At 34.9% G+C, this 18787-nt stretch overlaps 2 protein-coding genes and 1 long non-coding RNA gene across 7 annotated transcripts in view; all 3 read left to right on the plus strand.

The window, feature by feature from the left end:
* The window catches only part of LOC122299724 (disease resistance protein RPV1-like), a 92889-nt gene extending 80241 nt beyond the window's left edge, over positions 1-12648 (plus strand). The window contains exons 1-10 of one of the 5 annotated variants that reach the window (XM_043110146.1): positions 3046-3897; positions 4136-5249; positions 5632-5907; positions 6018-6827; positions 7031-7666; positions 8110-10035; positions 10561-10645; positions 11863-11972; positions 12058-12139; positions 12246-12648. In XM_043110146.1, the coding sequence (XP_042966080.1) occupies positions 3401-3897; positions 4136-5249; positions 5632-5907; positions 6018-6827; positions 7031-7648 (3315 nt within the window). In that variant the 5' untranslated portion in view covers positions 3046-3400 and the 3' untranslated portion in view covers positions 7649-7666; positions 8110-10035; positions 10561-10645; ... (1 more) ...; positions 12058-12139; positions 12246-12648. Of the gene's footprint in view, positions 1-3045; positions 3898-4135; positions 5250-5631; positions 5908-6017; positions 6828-7030; positions 7667-8109; positions 10036-10560; positions 10646-11419; positions 11724-11862; positions 11973-12057; positions 12140-12245 lie in introns of those variants that run through there. The other 4 variants (XM_043110144.1, XM_043110145.1, XM_043110147.1 and 1 more) reach the window with 4 other exon arrangements.
* On the plus strand, positions 650-1182 carry LOC122299745. The gene is made up of 2 exons (XR_006239754.1): positions 650-818; positions 904-1182. It is a non-coding gene; the product is annotated as an uncharacterized LOC122299745 (long non-coding RNA).
* Positions 10631-11419, plus strand: LOC122299008 (signal recognition particle receptor subunit alpha homolog). The gene is made up of 4 exons (XM_043108846.1): positions 10631-10645; positions 10756-10851; positions 10963-11115; positions 11357-11419. The coding sequence occupies exons 1-4, from the start codon at positions 10631-10633 to the stop codon at positions 11417-11419; spliced, it is 327 nt and encodes a 108-aa protein (XP_042964780.1).
* Positions 12649-18787: the final 6139 nt, after the last annotated feature.

The raw sequence follows: 18787 nt of genomic DNA on the forward strand, positions 1-18787 counted from the left end.
CCTAATGGCGATGTTGGCAATTATGACGGAAGGCTAGACGTTACCAATTTCACTCGTATGATTTTGAGTCTTCTTCTTATATATGATTCATAACGTGTTACAAATTATTAAGTTGGTAAGCCATATTTAAATTATCTGAATCCATAAAAAGGTGGTAAGCCATATTTACCATTACTCTTTTGTTATTTGTCTCAATAAAAGGTACCACCCACTTGTGGCCCAGAAACTCCTCATGATCTCTCTTTGAAGTTGCCAAAAAAAGGACGTTGCCTTGAAATTCCTTATGAGTTTAATAATTATTGTATCTCAATCAACTCATTTTCAGAGACATAAATGTCAAGTGATCTTCATTTTAACCCAGGATTAGAACAATTAACAATAAATACATATGAATTTCTCTATATGCAAATTTCTAAGAAAAATTCCCAATATGTTGGGACTTTACTAGTTGCAAGAGCTTTACTAGTTTTCCAAGATCCGTCAAGTTGGAATCTCTAAAATCCCTTGATCTTTCTAACTGCTAAAAGCTGCAGAATTTTCCTAAAATTGAGAGTGAAATTAAGTGTTTGAAGAATATTAAATTAGAAGGCACTGCTATAAGATAACTGCCTCCATCGATTGGTAATCTCATTAGACTTGTACATTTAAATCTAAGAGAGTGCGACAAATTAAGGCATATCCCTAATAGCATTCTTTAGTTGCAACAACATCAAAATATTCTCTCTTGATGGTACCTACTCGGATAAAATACAATATCTCTCCATTGGAGAGCTGCTCTAGTCACCACCTCCAATGAATTCAAGCATTTCAAATTATGGGTTCTCTCTCTCTCTCTCTCTCTCTCTCTCATATTGTGTACCTTTGTCTACTAAAAATTATGATGCTAGCTCCCTTGTTGAACAGGATGGAGAACGTTTCAAATCAGTGGAGGGAAGTCTGCAACTTAGTATTATAGTATAGACAATGGAATGCTAATTAAAAGTTTTGGAGTCCGTGTGGTACTCAAGCAAAAGGAGATGATCAATACGAAAGATGATGTATATTTTCTCGGGATTTTTCCGTCTCTCCTTATAATTTAAGCTTTGTGCCCGTATTAGATGGAGTTACTTGGAGTTTTGTGCCTCTTTCATTTTTTTTGGTTGGATTTTCACTTGAATTATGCATTTTAACAATGTTGCTTAATAGTAATTCGTTTTACTTTTATTTTTCTGTTTCATCAATATTTAGATATTCATATTTCTTAATAATATTTAGTGATTGTTGATCCAAGTAATTTTCAGTTGAGTGTAAAATTGTATGGCTACCTAGGGCTGCAACTCGTCTGTAAAATTGTATTTACAAGCTCCTCTGTTTTTTATGGTCTTTTTTCCCCCCCACAAGAACTCCTTTGAGTCATACATACATACATACATATATATATATATATGTAGCCTGTAGGTGTACATATTCCCTGCATTAACAATGAATAATCCTGCATTTAACTGCATATAATGGTTACAGTTTGACCACACTGCATTTAATTAAATTGCAGAAGGCTATATATATCTTGCTCATAAACCTGCATTCAAACATTTCAAGATTGAGGATCATTTGTTGCAATAAAACCAAATCTTCTGCATTAATGACAAATTCCAGCACAAACTCCTTGATGAGTGCTCTACTAGTTTCCAAAAATCATAGAATAATGATTAGAAAAACAGCTCCGAATATTATTATAAGTGGCTGAAGTTGCAGCACTCGACTTTATGAGAGCCCAAAGTTGCCTTATTTTGTAGGGTCCTTCCTATACGCCATTATCGTGTATGCTCGCTCCCGTAATAAGCATATGCAGACAATAAACAAAAGATCAAAAAATGTATCAAGATTATTCAAGCATATGCTTGTGTGTGTGGAGTAGTCTATTTTCTCAAATTCAAGCATCTAGAAGGGACTCTTCCTCTGAAATTCTGGCCTAATCAGTTAAATGCATTGGCATCCTTGAAGCTACATAACACAAATAATTAAAGTTCACCCCAAAGGCAGAGCAAGGACCAAATGGCAAGCGGCAGAGTGAGCTTTGAAAATGATGAAGAGGTAAAGGAAATAGAGCAGGTTTTGAAAAGAAAGAAAGAATTGCTCGTATGTAGTTTGTCATGCTGCAAGGCATTGTCTTACCAATATGATCAGCAGTTGCAGTAACTATCTTGGCACAAAAAAGTAGATAGATTTTCTGATTACAAGCCGTAGTTCAATCCAAAATGTATTCTGACACACTGAGCTAAGAAGAAATGCCCTTGCATACTTGCTTTAGTCATAGACACAGTTTTGCAAAGATTAGTTGTTGTTTGTTTGATTTTGTTATAAATCACATATCATCTATAAGTGAAGTTCTGTACCACATTATGGAAAGGACTGAAGTTTATCAAGTGCCTGTGGACTTCTAAAAGGCATTGAGAAATTAACTCCAAGGCAGAGTAAGTTTACACTGTTTGAAAATCTTATAATTATAGCATAATTTATTGTTTTGTGAAATTTACAGCGAGGAAGTTGTCAAGAAACTCATCTCTCTTGTAAGTTGCCAAAATAGGATCATCTGCAATTTAATCATTGATTATCTCAATGAAACGTACTGCAAGGACGTTGCCAAGAAATTCACTAATGAAAAGATGGAGTACTAGAAAATAATAATAAATTACTCAAATCCAAGACCCTAATGCATCCAAACTTCACAATCTCATTGCAAAGAAACACTCGATCGGCTATCTCTAGACCAATTCCTACTCAGAGGATGCAGAGAGAGGAGGGCATATTTTTCCACAAGACTAGAGCTGATTTTCCACATGCTACAACTTATTTTCCACAAGACAATCATTAAACGCCTTCAACTGATATTCTTCTTGTGAAAAAAGAAGTCAAGTCAAACAACAAAAGGAACCGAAAGAAGTTGCCGATAAACTAATCATTCTTTAACAAACGCGTATACTAATCATTCTTTTTCCGAAAGCAAATGAAAGTTACCTCAAAAGAAGATACCAAGAAACCTTTCATGTGTTATTTATTTTTTTGCTTATAACAAACGCGTATCCTTTTTCCTAAAGCAAATGAAAGTTAGCTCAAAAGAAGATACCAAGAAACTTTTGTTGTAGTGCTGTGTAATTATTACTTATTTCAATGAAAGGTACCGCAAGGAAGTGCCCAAGAAACTCCTCATCTTTCCTGGAAGTTGCCAAGAATAGAGCCTTTTCTAATTAATTTATTATTTATTCCATTGAAACCGCAAGAAATTGCCAAGAAACTCTCATCATCTTTCTTCATCAAACATGTATCTATTTTCTAATGCAACTTTCAACTTCTGAATTCTCAATTTAAGGAGAGTACTCTTTCAGTAGTAATCCGTCATAGATAAACAATTACTTCTCTGATGGCCGTTCAAGGTGCTTCTTCCTCTTCCCTTTCTTCTTTTACTCATAGGTGGAAGTACGATGTATTCTTGAGCTTTAGAGGTGAGGATACTCGTAACAATTTTACTGCCCATCTATATGCTGCTTTAGTTCAAAGAGGCATAAACACATACAGAGATGACGACAAGCTTCAAAGAGGGGAAGAAATCTCACAAGCACTTTCCGAAGCTATCGAAAGCTCAAGGATTTCAGTTGTAGTACTCTCAAAAAAGTATGCATCATCGAGATGGTGCTTGGAAGAGTTGGCGATGATCATCGATTGTAAAAAAACAAAGCAACAAATAGTTCTACCAGTGTTTTACGATGTAGATCCAACAGAGGTACGACATCAGAGTGGGAGTTTCGGAAAAGCATGGGCTAAGCTTAAAGATGAGACCGAGGATGAGACGAAGTTACAGAGGTGGAAATCAGCCCTTACAGAAGTGGCCAACTTGGCTGGGTTCCCTTTAGGAGGCAGGTATGTTGCTTCCACCCACTCTTACGCCTTTATTATAAAAACACAAAAATGTGATAATAATACATCTTAACAAGGCAAACCAAATCTGAGAAGGGAACCAAAAACGTTAATTAAATAGATCATTGCCATTTGTTGCCATATATAAAACTTTGAGTACAACTTCATTTTCTTTTGTTTCTTTGTTGTGAAAAGCCTAAAAACTCTTTTTTTTTTCTTTTTTTTTCTTTTTCATTGCCAGGAACGAATCTGAATTTATTCAAGAAGTTGTTCGAGAGGTTTTTAACGTAGTAAAGCCTAAATCTTTAAATCACATTTCCAATCATCTAGTTGGAATACAGTCTAGAGTACAGGACATCCATAATAAGCTTTCAAGTGTAGAAGTGAAAGACACTACACGCATACTAGGGATCTTTGGAGTTGGTGGAGTCGGTAAAACAACTCTGGCTAAAGAGATCTACAACTCATTTCTTAACCAGTTTCAATATAGTTGTTTTCTTGCCGACGTGAGAACTTCAGAGCAAGGGAAGGGTTTAATTCGTTTGCAAGAGACACTTCTTCGTGAGATCCTAGGAGACTCGAGTTTGAAGGTTCAAAATGAAGATGAAGGAATGGGTCTCATAAAAAAAATGCTTTGGAGTAAAAAGGTTCTTTTAATTCTTGATGATGTGGATCAATTATTCCAAGTTGAAAATTTACTTGGAGATCGTAATAGGCTTGGTGATTGGCTTGGTTTAGGAAGTTTAATTATTATAACAACAAGAGATGAAGGTTTATTAACCAATTATAATGTTCATTTACCATACAAGATGAAGGAATTGGATCACAATGAAGCTCGTCGGCTGTTTTGTTGGAATGCCTTTCTTTTTGAACCTAGCCAAGGTTTTGCAGAACTCACAGAAAATTTTTTGCGTTATGCTGGGGGCCTTCCATTGGCTTTAAAGGTGCTGGGGTCATATTTATATAAAAGAAAAGAAATTAAATTTTGGGAAGATGCTCTAGAAAAGTACAAAAGAATTCTTCCCAATGATATTCAAGGCAAGCTTAGAATAGGCTATGATGGTTTGGAAGAAAGTGAGAAGAATATTTTCTTGGACATTGCATGTTTCTTTGCAGGGGAACGTGAAAAACATGTTACTGACATACTTGATGGTTGTGGTTTCTTTCCCCATACTGGTATCCCAATACTAAGGGAGAAGTCTCTCATAACCATTGAGTATGGCAGAATAAACATGCATGATTTACTCAAAGTTATGGGCAAAGAAATTGTTCGTAAACAGTCAGACAAAGATCCTGGAAAACGCACTAGGTTGTGGTTCCATGAAGATGTTCATTATGTACTTGAACAAAATAAGGTAAGATTTACATAAAAATACATTTCATTCGAGATTGTAAAAATGGGCTGAGAAATACATATACACATGCGTCCATGCACTCATTTATTTATATGCATACTGCATCTACCACACATATCACTCGTAAGAGGTATTTTGTTTATAAGTAGGATTCCTTAATTGGCCGGTTACAATTAGACGTAGTTTTTCTGTCAATATCTTGAATTTTTCTTATATCAATAGGTAAGACTAATTAGTAAATATGTATAGACATGTACTATATATACATATAATATATATTTATATATATAAGCAAATTACTGATCCTAGCAAATGATAAAATATGAAGATCAACTTTATTATGTTCTGATTTTGTTGGTAAATTTATGCATTGTCTTGCTAGGGAACAAACAACATTGAAGGCATACTGATAGACTTGCCTAATGAGGATTTGATACACTTGAGTCCAGGAGCTTTCAAAAAGATGCCGAATCTCAGAATGCTCATAATTCGTAATGCACTCTTTTCAGAACTGCCTAGTTATTTCTCCAACAAGTTGAGGGTGCTTGATTTTAAAAACTATCAGGGTACATCTCTTCCATCGAACTTTAATGGAAAGAACCTGGTTTATTTAAGAATGACTATGTGCAAGCTCGAATCATTGGGAAATAAATTCAAGGTACTATTATTATCTCTCTCTCTCTCTTTTTAATAACATTGTACGTATATGTTGTAAGCTTTCCTCAAGCTTATATATTTCATTTCTTTTTATTTTGTTTTTTTTTACAGAACTTTCAGAATTTGAAATGTCTGGATTTGAAAAAGTGTGATTTCCTAAAAAGAATTTCCGGTATTTCGGGGCTTCCAAATTTAGAGAGATTGACCATTTCGCAGTGCAATGGATTAGTTGAAATTTCCGGTATTTCGGGGCTTCCAAATTTAAAGGAATTGGACATTTTGAGTTGCGTAAGATTAGTTGAGGTAGATCAATCTATTGGATACCATAGTAACCTCAAAAGTTTTCCAAGTTCCCGCAACTTGAGATCTCTGAAATCGCTTAATGTTGCTCACGTAAGCCTGGTGTCCTTTCCTGGAATTGAGCTGGAACTGAGATGTTCGACACTGATTCAATGGATCCGGAGCTCCACTAGTATAAAAGAACTGCCTCATTCTATTGTGAATGTCACTGAACTTCAACATTTTGATCTAAGTAGTCTCCGTCTCATTGGCAGCACAAAAGGAATTTCGTATTCAAAATTAGATTCCTTGACGTTTACCAACTGGTTCTCCAAAGTGAAAACATTATATCTAAACCAGGAAACTTTCGTTATCCTTCCTGGATGGATGGATCGATTTGTTGGATTGAGGGAACTCAAATTGATTAATTGCGAGAAACTCAAAAAAATCGAAAAACTTCCCCCAAATATAGAAGTGGTAGAAGCTCATTATTGCAGCTCATTGGAAAGTTTTCCAGATATATCGAAGAGGTTTGAATTCAATACCAGCAACTTGAGTAAACTACATTCGATTGACTTGTCTGGATCCTCTAAAATGGTTGTAAATGTTGGGAGTCATGTGGCAGCTATTCTAAGGCCCCAGGTATCTCTCTCTCTTTCTGTTTTTTTTTTTTTTTTTTTTGGATAGGTAACATTGCTAGGGATTGAACCCTGATTCTTGTACTGAGAAACCAAGGCTGGTGCAATCTGGGTCAAGGGCCACTAGCTCACACACATGCACACGAGTAGCTTTCTCTATATATAGAAATATGCATTGCTAAAAAGAATGATATGCTTGTTTAACAGGAAGAAGGGTTCGGCAAGTCAAGCGGCCTTCTATTTCCAGGAAATAAGATTCCAAATTGGTTCTCCAATTGCAAGGAGACTTCAAATAGTTGTTCAAGTGATATATTTATTGAAGTTGAACTGCTCAATCCTAGTGAGATTAAAGGAATCCTTACATGTGCTGTTTTAAACGAAGCTATTTCTAGTTCAATTAAGGTCAACTATGATGGTAGATATCTGGGTACTATATTCAATAGATTTTTTTTTTACGACTCAGACCATGTATGGTTGGCTTTCTACGATCTAGAGCCTTTTAACCTAGCGAAGGGAAGTCTGCAAATTCGTTTTGAATGCAATGAAGAATATGGAATACTCTTCAAGCATTGCGGAGTCCATCTGGTACGCAAGGACGAGAAGAATGCTAAGAGGAAGCGTGATGATGATTGTAACTTCAAATCCAATTGGTATCCGCAACAGAAGAGTTATTATTCGGACTATTCAGACTCAAAGAATGATGATGATGAGGAGTGCTATTCACACTCAGAGGATGACGATGACGAGGAGTACTATTCAATGGATGACAATTTAGAGGAGTACTATTCAATGGATGACAATTTAGAGGATGGCGACAAGGATTAAGATTTATACCATTAAAAGGTAATTTACATCATTAATATAATCTCTCTTGTTTTATTTTTTAATAAAAAATTATTACATACTTTCAAAATCAATAACTTGATATTACAGTATTAAGACTATCTTATCATTATATATTATATAATTAACATTATTTATTTAAATATAAATGTTAATTAATATATATACCATTAATATAAAATAATCTAATTAAAATTACTGTCTTCCCAAACATTCAAGTTTTCTCACCAATATAATTCATTTATTAAAAAATACTTCTCTTTAATAAAAATTCAGATTATTAAAAAAATAAATTAAATTATAAATATTATAAATTTATTCTTTAAACTTATTTTTAAAATGAGACTATATTTGTATAAAGACATAAAAACCTATCATCTCATGATCTATATTTCTTTACTAATGATACAAATTTTCTAACTTTTCTCGTCTTTATTGTGCAGCCTCCCACCGTGATCCTCAGGAATTCGCAGTCTCAGGCTTTGTGCCCTTTGTTAGATGGAGTTACTTGGAATTTTTGTCCTCTTTTATTTTGATTTTGATTTTTAGGTTTGGATTTTCAATTGATTTATGCATTTGAAAAATGTTATGTAATATAATAATTCGAATTATTTTTATTTTTCTGTTTCATCAATGTTTTGATTATCAGATTTCTTAACAATATTTAGTGATCGTGGGACTGGAGTGTCCCAAGTTTTGTTTTCTTCCCTCTCCCCCTTTCTCTCTGCTTCTTCTTTCTCAATCTTTATTTTCTTTTTTAGTTTCTTTCCAGTTCTTTTTTTTTCCCTTCGTTGGCAGGTTTTCTCAAAGATCCGAGGAGAAGTAGGTATTTGCTTTCTGTTTTTCGATTTCTTCGAATTCCCACTCTTTTTTTTCTTTTTTTACGTCATTTGTAGATACACTGATCCAACTTACGTTGATTTTTTTTTTTTTTTTGGTGTATTGATTGATGAACCCGATCTCGTATCGATTGGGATTTGATTGGCCTCTACGATCTCACTTTTAATTAAGTTTTTGAGGAGGACTTCGGTTAATCTGCATATATTTGTGGGTAGTTTGCTCATAGAAATACATATAAAAAAAAAAAAAAAAAAAAGGTTTGCTCATAGAAATGGGTGAAGATCAGAAATTGATTTATGAAGTATTATGGTCTATGTCATGTATATCATATGAGAATCCTTCCCTTAGATATGAGCTTGCATTTGGCGTGATTAGTGAGTGAAGGTGTTTCTTCGATCCAAAAATGAAAAAATAAATTATAAAATTTAAATTGAAATTCTTGTTTCCTTTTAGTTTTACCGGAGATTTGCCCCCCCCCACCCCCCCTATCTCCTATTTTCCAATCCATGTTTGAATTCCTGCTTCTTATATTTTAATGCTTTTCTGGATTCAATTACAGGGTATATACGACTATAGGAGAATGGTAGAGGAGCTACTAATACATGTAAAGAACTTGGAAATGCGCTCAAGAGATCACCAATTGACGCCTTGATCTGGTCCTGTCTTTTGGAAGAGCGGTCTGGTGCAGCATCATACAACTATGATGCCGCGGGTGCTGCTTGCACACTCAAATGGACCTTCCATAACGAGCTTGGCCTTGTATTTGTTGCTGTATATCAGCGGTTATCCTCCATCTGTTGTATGTGCAAATCTGCTCGCAATGGTGAAGCCTGAGTTTTTGGAGATGTATGATCTGAAACGGACAGCCTATAGTGATTTCGATGAAACTTTTAGGCAACTGAAAATGGAAGCTGAAGCTCGTGCTGAAGATTTGAAGAGATTTAAGCAGGTGGTGGGCAAGCCTCTAAATAATAGTAAGAAGCAAGGGCAGATGCAAAATGGCTAGATTTGAAGGAGTAAGTAACAAAAAGAGTGAAAGTACTTCCCCCAATGATGTTGGGGATGGTGATCATACGAAAGGCCACAACTTGGAGAAGGGGCACTCCAACAGTAACTATGTTCATAATGAAGATTCTAAGGTGAATGAATGGTGGTGCTAACAGTATAGAAAATGGGAGCTTCGATGCTGGGGCTTTTGATGTAAATAAGCTTCAGAAGCTTAGAGCTAAAGGTGGGAAGAAAGCCGAAACCCTTGTTAGCAAGGGCTCTAAGGCAGAGCCAGCGAAAAAGATAACAAGGAAGAATAGAGTTTGGGACGATTCACCTCCTCAGGCAAAATTGGATTTCACAGATGATGTGGGTGAGAATGGGGACAATATAGAGGTTGTTGCAGTAGATCATGATGAAAGGATGATGGACAAGGAAGAGATTTTTAGCAGTGAAAGCGAGGCTAAAGATGATGAGGAAGTGGGGAAGGACAGCAAGCCTGAAACTAAGAAGAAGGGGTGGTTTTCAACAATGCTCCAAAGGTTAGTTTATTAATTTCAATCCTTTGGTTATTGTGTGTGCATGTATGACTTAATTTAGAGCATACACGTAATTTTATTTTTACGACTTCCATTCAATATCCGCAGTCTTTGTAGTTTTAGGCATAATTAATTAAAGGATGTTGCTTGAGTTTTTCAACAATGTCTTTCTTCATGAAAAAAATATGATACTGAGTTCTTGATCTCCATCCTGGCGATTGTTGTTTCGACAATTCAATATAATGTTTGGGGCCATAATTTAGTTTTTACATTGTTACTTCCTTTAAAATCTAGTAATTTTACATTTTAATGCTAAAAGCCTGAGGCCCTGAAGTTTATCTTGTTGATGGCTGAAATTTCATATTTGTTTTTGTATTTTGGCAGAACCCATGAATCAACCGTAAACTTCAGGGCCTCAGGCTTTTAGCATTAAAATGGGCTGTCGCCTTACCATTTCATTTTTTCTTGAAATCTGTCTTGACATTATCAGATACTTGCTTCATTAATTATTCACTTTCGTATGTTCAGCATTGTGGGCAAAGCGAATCTGGAGAAGTCAGACCTGGAACCAGCTTTGAAAGCTCTCTAGGATAGGCTTATGACGAAGAATGTGGTATGTTTGCATTTTGGCTTCAGTGATCTACTCTGTTTCATATTTGTTTTATCTGTACTTCTCAAATACACTCAGCCTGCTACTTAGAGCTCCTTGTTATTACATCACAGGCTAAGGAGATGGCAGAGAAACTCTATGAATCAGTGGCAGCGAGTCTTGAAGGGAAAAAGTTGGCTTCGTTTACAAGGATATCTTCAACTGTACAGGTTAGTGAATCCATCCCCCTTTTTTTATTTTTTTAATCTCAACAGTTTCGTTTCTCATCATTTGATTGTCTGTGATAAGATTAAGACCCAGGCACGAAACAATGACTGCAGGCAGCAATGGAAGAAGCTCTTGTTCGAATTTTAACTCCTAGGTGCTCTATTGACATATTGAGGGATGTGCATGCTGCCAGGGAACAAAGGAAGCCTTATGTTGTTGTTTTTGTCGGTGTTAATGGAGTTGGGAAATCTACTAATCTAGCCAAGGTAAGCCATCTCTTTTTTATTTTTCTACTTTTTTTTTTAAACATAAATGGAACAGTGAGACTTCCACAAATAATATTAAAAAAAAACGATTGAATGTCAAGATTTAATATAGCTATAGCCCCAACTTCTGTATCGTAGAGGATGCATGTGCGTGTGTATTTGCATACATTGGTCCTGTGAGCACACTTATTATATTCTGTGAATTTTGAGTGTAGAGTTTCTTTAAAAAATCGCTTTGCAGGTTGCCTACTGGCTTCTGCAGCACGAGATGAATGTCATGATAGCTGCTTGTGACACATTCTGATCTGGAGCTGTTGAGCAGCTGTGGACTCATGCACGAAGGCTCCAGGTAGAACATTTGATTTTACAGCTTATTACCTGGCTATCTGGCTTCTTTACTCATAGAGGGTTTGTTTGTTGAATAAAAAATATGTAAGTAATACAAGCTGGACCGCTGTATTGTCACCTTTTTCTCTTGTAAGATTCCTATATTTGAGAAGGGCTGTGAGAAAGATCCTACCATTGTAGCAAAGGAAGCAATCCAGGAGGCAACGGATAATGGTTCTGATGTGGTTCTAGTTGATACAGTTGGTTGAATGCATTAGCTGGTATTATGTTATAAATATCTGCTGTTATCTGCTATATGTATTACACTGACTTTTATAGATAATTAGGGCTATGTATTTCTCTGCCATGTTATTTTTTACTCCATCATGGCCATTTGATACATGTACTCCATTTTTCAAGATAATGAACCGTTGATGAGGGCACTGTCAAAGCTTATTTACCTTAACAATCCTGTTCTCGTCTTGTTTGTTGGAAATGATGCCGTTGATCAACTTTCAAAATTCAATCAGGTATGACTTTTAGATTTAGGATTGTCGTCTATTGTTGGGACCTTTATTTATCGAGTTATTTAAGCTACGCTTGTTTTGTATACAGAAATTAGTGGACCTTTCGACTTCAGCTAGTCCAAGACTGAGATGGGATCTTGCTCACAAAGTTAGATCCTATTGATGATAAGGTAGTTACTCTTCAAACAGCAAGGAGTTCGAGTGTTTTGATTGCTTGATTTGCGTCCATTGTGGTCATCTGTTATGACTAATGTATAACTGAAATTCATGGCGTAGGTTGGAGCTGCACTATCAAGCATATTACGAATTTGCCAAAAAGAGGATAGTGCTCCTGATATAATATTAGTATACAAGTGTCTGTGTTTGAACAAATGAACTCTTAACCTTCTGTTACAATGGAAATTGATCAGCTTGAGCTTTGAAAATGATGAAGAGGTAAATTAGGAAATAGAGCAGGTTTTTAAAAGAAAGAAAGAAAGAATTGCTCGTATGTAGTTTGTCATGCTGCAAGGCATTGTTTTACCAATCTGTATCAGCAGTTGTAGTAACTATCTTGGCACAGAAAAGTAGATGATTTCTGATTACAAGCCGTAGTTCAATCCAAAATGTATTCTGACACACTGAGCTAAGAAGAAATTCCCTAGCATACTTGCTTTAGTCAGAAACACAGTTTTGCAAAGAGTATTTGTCGTTTGTTTGATTTTGTTATAAATCACATATCATCTATAAGTGAAGTTCTGTACCACATTATGGAAAGGACTGAAGTTTATCAAGTGGACAAGCGCCTGAGGACTTTGAAAGGGCATTAAGAAAGTAACTCCAAGGCAGAGTAAGTTTACACCCAATAATTAAAATCACAACTAATCAAACATTCTCCTCTGTAATGAACTTATGAACTAAAATGCAATACATTCGAGTTTTTTTTTTGGCTACCACTGCTCCACTAAGTGGCCATTAAAATCAATATTAGAAGCTTACTTATTTCATCAACTGCAGCAGCTAGCTAACATTTGTAGCTCATCTGGACAAATATCAGAGCAGTGAATGAAGCCAAAATATCCCAATGGCTGGCTTTGCCCACAGAAGGTCCCTCTTTTACTGGCTTTGAAGAGAACAGTACTCAAACATGATATCTGTTGTTAAATATATAAAAAGAACCCCCTGTTCAGCTATAAAGAAGTTCACTTCAATTGCTTACTGAATTGGATAATCCACCGGTTGAAAATCTTATAATTATAGCTTAATTTATTGTTATAGAATCGCATAAGTACTATTATGAGAGAGTTACAGAGAGTAAGTTGTCAAGAAACTCATCTCTCTTGTAAGTTGCCAAAAAATTCTATGAATGTTACACAAGATGCTAAGAAATTCTATGAATGTTTCATCCACTGACAGAGATAACTTCAAACAAATTCACTAATGAAAAGATGGGGTACTAGAAAATAATAATAAATTATTCAAATTCAAACTTCATAATCTCATTGCAGAGAAACACTCGATCGGCTATCTGTAGACCAATTCCTACTCAAAGGATGCAAAGAGTGAGGGCAGGCATATTTTTCCACACAAGACGAGCTTATTTTCCACAAGACAATCATTAAACGCCTTCAACTGAATTTTTCTTGTGAACAATTCAAGAAAAGGAACCGAAAGAAATTGCCGAGAAACTAATCAATTTTTAACAAACGCGTATGCATACTTTTCCTGAAGCCACATATGCTTTTTCCACAAATAAGCAATAAGCAAGGCAGAGCAAGGACCAAATGGTATAGGGCATAGGATTAGAAAGGACCAAATGTTGCAAGGCATTGTTTCACCAATCTGATAGCAGTTATAGTAACCATCTTTGCACAAAAATGCAGAATTAGAACAAACGCAATCCGCCATACCAGACATCAGAACACAGTTCAGCAAATTGATGGCACCTACATAGATTTCTGATTACAAGCCGTAGTTCAATCCAAAATGTATATTGAGACTAGAAAATAGTTTGGACCATATTCTGACACATTGAGCTAATAAGAAATAGAGTTGTACAAATACATCAGAGATAATTAACAATACCACACTATAAATCAGAGATAGAGTTGTACAAAGAGTATTTGTTGTTTGTTATAAATCACGTCATGGTCTATAAGTGAAGTTCTGTACCGAATTATGGTAAGAACTGAAATTTATAAACTGGATAGTGCCTGAGGACTTCTAAAGGGCTTTGAGCACTAGACACAGCATTGAGAAAATAAGTCCAAGGCAGAGCAAGTTTCAACAAATATTAGGACTGTGAGTGAAGCCAAAATATATCAACGACGTCCATTTCCCACAAAAAGTTCTTTTCAGTTACATTATTTCCCCCATGATTCATGAGATTAAATGGGCCTCCACTACATATTACATTGTTTGAACTAATTTGCTAAGATCATTACAAGACACACATTGATTTAATCAAACTCCAATACACAACAATAAACTATGAAGCTTGGTCTTCTGTTTTTTCATGCTTCTTGGTCTTCTGTTAATTTAGCATGCTTCAAAGATTTTTTCCTAAGCTGCTGCAAAACTTGTAGCATAAGAAAGCAAGTATTAACTATAAAGCATTAATGTGAATTTATTAATTAATTAGAATGATCAGAAACGTGACCATTCTGCTTGTTATTAATAAGGATTGACCTCTCCATCTGTACATGATTATGAATAGAAAAGGTTATTAGAGGAAGTTTACAGTGCAAGTACTAAGAAGTAATACAACAGATATTGATAAAAGCAAATCAAAGATATATGACAAGGAAATAGATTTTTTCAAGTAGCTGGACTACTGGATCCTTGAAGGGATCTAGTTTATTTGAGGAATTGACCTCATCCATCCACCCCTTACAGGGACGAAAGTGCCATTTTAATATCATTACCAAATCAAATAACTCAAATGAAACAAGCAAGTGGAATTGTAAAATCGATAGAGGGAATTAAGCATCAAAGATGTGCTGCTCTAACTTACCATTTTATTTTTTATTTATATATCATCTCCCTTTAAAAGTTCTATTTTCTATGTAGATTCCAGAGACTCATGCTATAATGATTTTAGGGTATTTTTCTTGTTTATTAACTTGCACCCATATCTATGTCTTGCACAATTTTTTAGCAGATCTATATGATAAAATGGCAAATGGTATATATCATATCCAGGAGTACTATACTAGGTAGAGTGACACATGACACATAAATTGGCAAATGGTATCATATCAGATCAAGACTCACATGAACATTTAATGTTGTATGTATTACTCTTTGTATTAGATTATCCAATTCTAACACAGAGTCAATTCACTAACATTTACAGAGCCGGCTGGGCCTTTCTACAAAACAACTACTGATTAGTTAAGGCATGCTCTAGTAAAATTTTGGGAGAAAAATTCATAAAGACAACAGAGATTAAAGATGTTCCACAATAGCCATAGTACATGTTTATAATGAATGTTCCCATAGTAGCTGGCATGCACAATCTGGTGAAGATGTATCGCCTCTAACTGATCATCTGTGGGAAACATTCTTATACCTCTTTATTCCATCTTGTATTAATTGAATGGATGCATGCAGACCTTGGACCACCATGACCCTACACTTAATTTTTTTTTCTTACTAATGTGAGAGAGAGAGAGAGAGAGAGAGAGAGAGAGAGAGAGAGAGAGAGAGAGAGAGAGAGAGAGAGAGAGAGAGAGAGAGAGACTATAAACATTCATAATGCTAATAGTGCTGCAAAAAAAAAAAAAAAATTGTTTATGATCATCCTCTAAACATAAAGAAAAATGCAAAATGCAAAATTGTTTTTGTTTAAATCTTCAGATCTTATATAAGCTGCATAACATCGCCAAGAATGAAAGTTAGTTAAAATTTCAGATCTTCCTGGTATGATTATTAGTAGATTATTTATCAATTAAGCAACATAAATAGTAGCATGACTGTCCTCTTTTGCCCTTCTCATAAACTTTTCATTCTCTCCTATACCATACTAAGCATTTTTAGTGTGTGAAATCTGCAAAGCTCATGTTTAATATATCCAGGGACTTTTAAGAAACTCCAAAAAAGTCACAAATGGCATTATCAGAAAAGAAAGCATAAAGCAATGAGTACCAAGGAAAGTTTTAAGCTTATTGGAGCATAAAGCAATGAGTATCAAGCATAAAGCATAAAGCAAAGCAGAAGTTATATAAATTAATAGAAGAGAATCGACAATGGAGCCAAGGAAAAGAGCCACTCTCTGTAAAAGCTAAAAAGTTTCTTTAAACTTAAAAGCTTATTGAAAGGAGTTAGTGGAAAGATTCTAAAAATTAAACCAACAAAAGATGATATTACCTTTTTATGAAAGACTCTGCAGAAGCATATGATTTTTTACCTTTTATTCTTTCATCATGATATTACCCTCTAGCCTATAGACATGCATATACACATTCATATAGACAAACAAAAGATGTGCTTTTTATTTTTATTTTTTTTAATAAAATCATCCAATAGCTTATATACCATGCCTGGGTCAAGAGGTTGGAGAGTTACAGTTCGTCTGCGTCACATGTTTTCAGTTATCCCTGAAAAAGTTATTTCCTTCTGGTCAATAGTATATGAGATTTGAAATCAAATGAAACGTAATTGTTTGGAGCTGGTCTTTTTTCCCCACGTTATGAGCTCAAAATTGCCAGAACCCAACACAAGCTCCTCTGTTTTTGTTGGTCTTTTTTTCCCCTACAAGAACTCCTTTGAGTCATACATATAGATATATAGATATATATGTAGCCTGTAGGTGTACATATTCCCTACATTAACAATGAATTAGCCTGTATTTAACTGCACTGCATGATTGAAGTTGGACTACACTGCATTTAATTACATTGCAGAATGCTTTATATATGCTACATCGAAACATTTCAAGATTGAAGATCGTTTGTTGCAATAAAACCAAATCTTCTGCATTAATGACAAATTCCAGCACAAACTCTTTGACGAGTGCTCTACTAGTTGCCAAAATTCATAGAATAATGATTAGAAAAACAGCTCCGATTCTCTGAATATTATTATAAGTGGCTGAAGTTGCAACACTCGAGATCATGATAGCCCAAAGTTGCCTTAATTTGTAGGGTCCTTCCTATACTCCATTATCGTGTATGCTCCCGCAATAAGGATATGCAGACAATAAACAAAAGATAAAAAAACGTATCAAGATTATTCAAGCATATGTTTGTGTGTGTGGAGTAGTCTATTTTCTCAAATTCAAGCATCTGGAAGGGACTCTTCCTCTGAAATTCTGGCCCAATCAGTTAAATGCATTGGCATACTTGAAGCTACATAATCACAAATAATTAAAGTTCACCCCCAAGGCAGAGCAAGGACCAAATGGTGTAGGGCATAGGATTAGAAAGGACCAAATGGCAAGCGGCAGAGTGAGCTTAAAGGAAATAGAGCCAGTTTTGAAAAGAAAGAAAGGATTGCTCGTATGTAGTTTGTCATGCTGCAAGGCATTGTTTTACCAATATGATCAGCAGTTGTAGTAACTATCTTGGTACAAAAAAGTAGATAGATTTTCTGATTACAAGCCGTAGTTCAATCCAAAATGTATTCTGACACATTGAGCTAAGAAGAAATGCCCTTGCATACTTAAAAAAAATTAATTTTTTAATTGTAAACATCATTCTTTTTCAAAAAGAATGTGCAGCGCTTACATAATCTTTAACTGTATCTAGAATTACTTTGTCTTCAAACTTCAATCTTCCTTATGTGTAAATTAATACTATTGCAGTCTTATTGTGAAAAATATTATCGACATTGTTTGGTTTGGGGACTAGATATACAAACCATGAAGGTCTGAAGAAATTCATGAGAATGTTGCTCATTTCTTATAAACATGTTCAAGCTCTTGTCCACAGGCAAGTGGGATTATTCGTCAACACCCTCCCTCACATGTAGGTCAGCATTTTTTCTAGTTCTTGTCATGAGGTAAGTAGTGTGAACCTCCATTCGCTCTTAAATTGGTTTTACAAGATAGAGTTGTTCATTCCTTATAAACATGTCTAAAACCTTGTTCACAGACAATATGAGATTATTTCTCAATATCCTCCCTCATTTACAGTCCGATATTTTTCATGATCCTTGTCACGGGATAAATAGTGTAGGCTCCTATTCGTCCTGTGGTAGATTATGATATCATGAAAAAATTCATGTGCCTAACTCATTTTATAAAACAGATTCAATAAGAAATGATTGTTCTTTCCTTATAAGTATTAGGGGTGCTACCCGCACCATACAGTGCGGGGTAGCCCCCTCCCCGCACCCCGCCCCGCATGGTGCGGGGGTGGGGTTTTCCCATCCGTCCCCCACCCCCGAATCCCTGGGGCGGGGTACCCAGCCCCGCTAGGCGGGGTGCGAAGCGAATACCCGCCCCGCCCCGCTTCATTTTCATTTTAAAAAACTACTACTTTTTTTATATTTAAAAATTATTTATAGATCTAAAAGTGATCAAAAATATATTTTTAGATCCAAATTATAAATTTAAATTTTGTAAATATGACTATAATTTAAAAATTATGTAGTTTTTAAATTTGCTAGTGCATATTTTATGTAAGTTGTAGTGTAGTAGTTTTAAACTATATAGTTTTTAAATTTGCTAATGCATACTTTGTAAATAAATTTAACAAATTGTAATATATATATTTATATATACACATTGTAAAATATAAAGATATATTTATATTTATATATATAAACATATATTTATGCTTTTGTATATATATAAATATTTATGTTTTTATATATAATATATATATATATGTAGGGGG

The sequence above is a fragment of the Carya illinoinensis genome, chromosome 16 (genome assembly GCF_018687715.1).
Source record: "Carya illinoinensis cultivar Pawnee chromosome 16, C.illinoinensisPawnee_v1, whole genome shotgun sequence".
Lineage (NCBI taxonomy): Eukaryota > Viridiplantae > Streptophyta > Magnoliopsida > Fagales > Juglandaceae > Carya > Carya illinoinensis.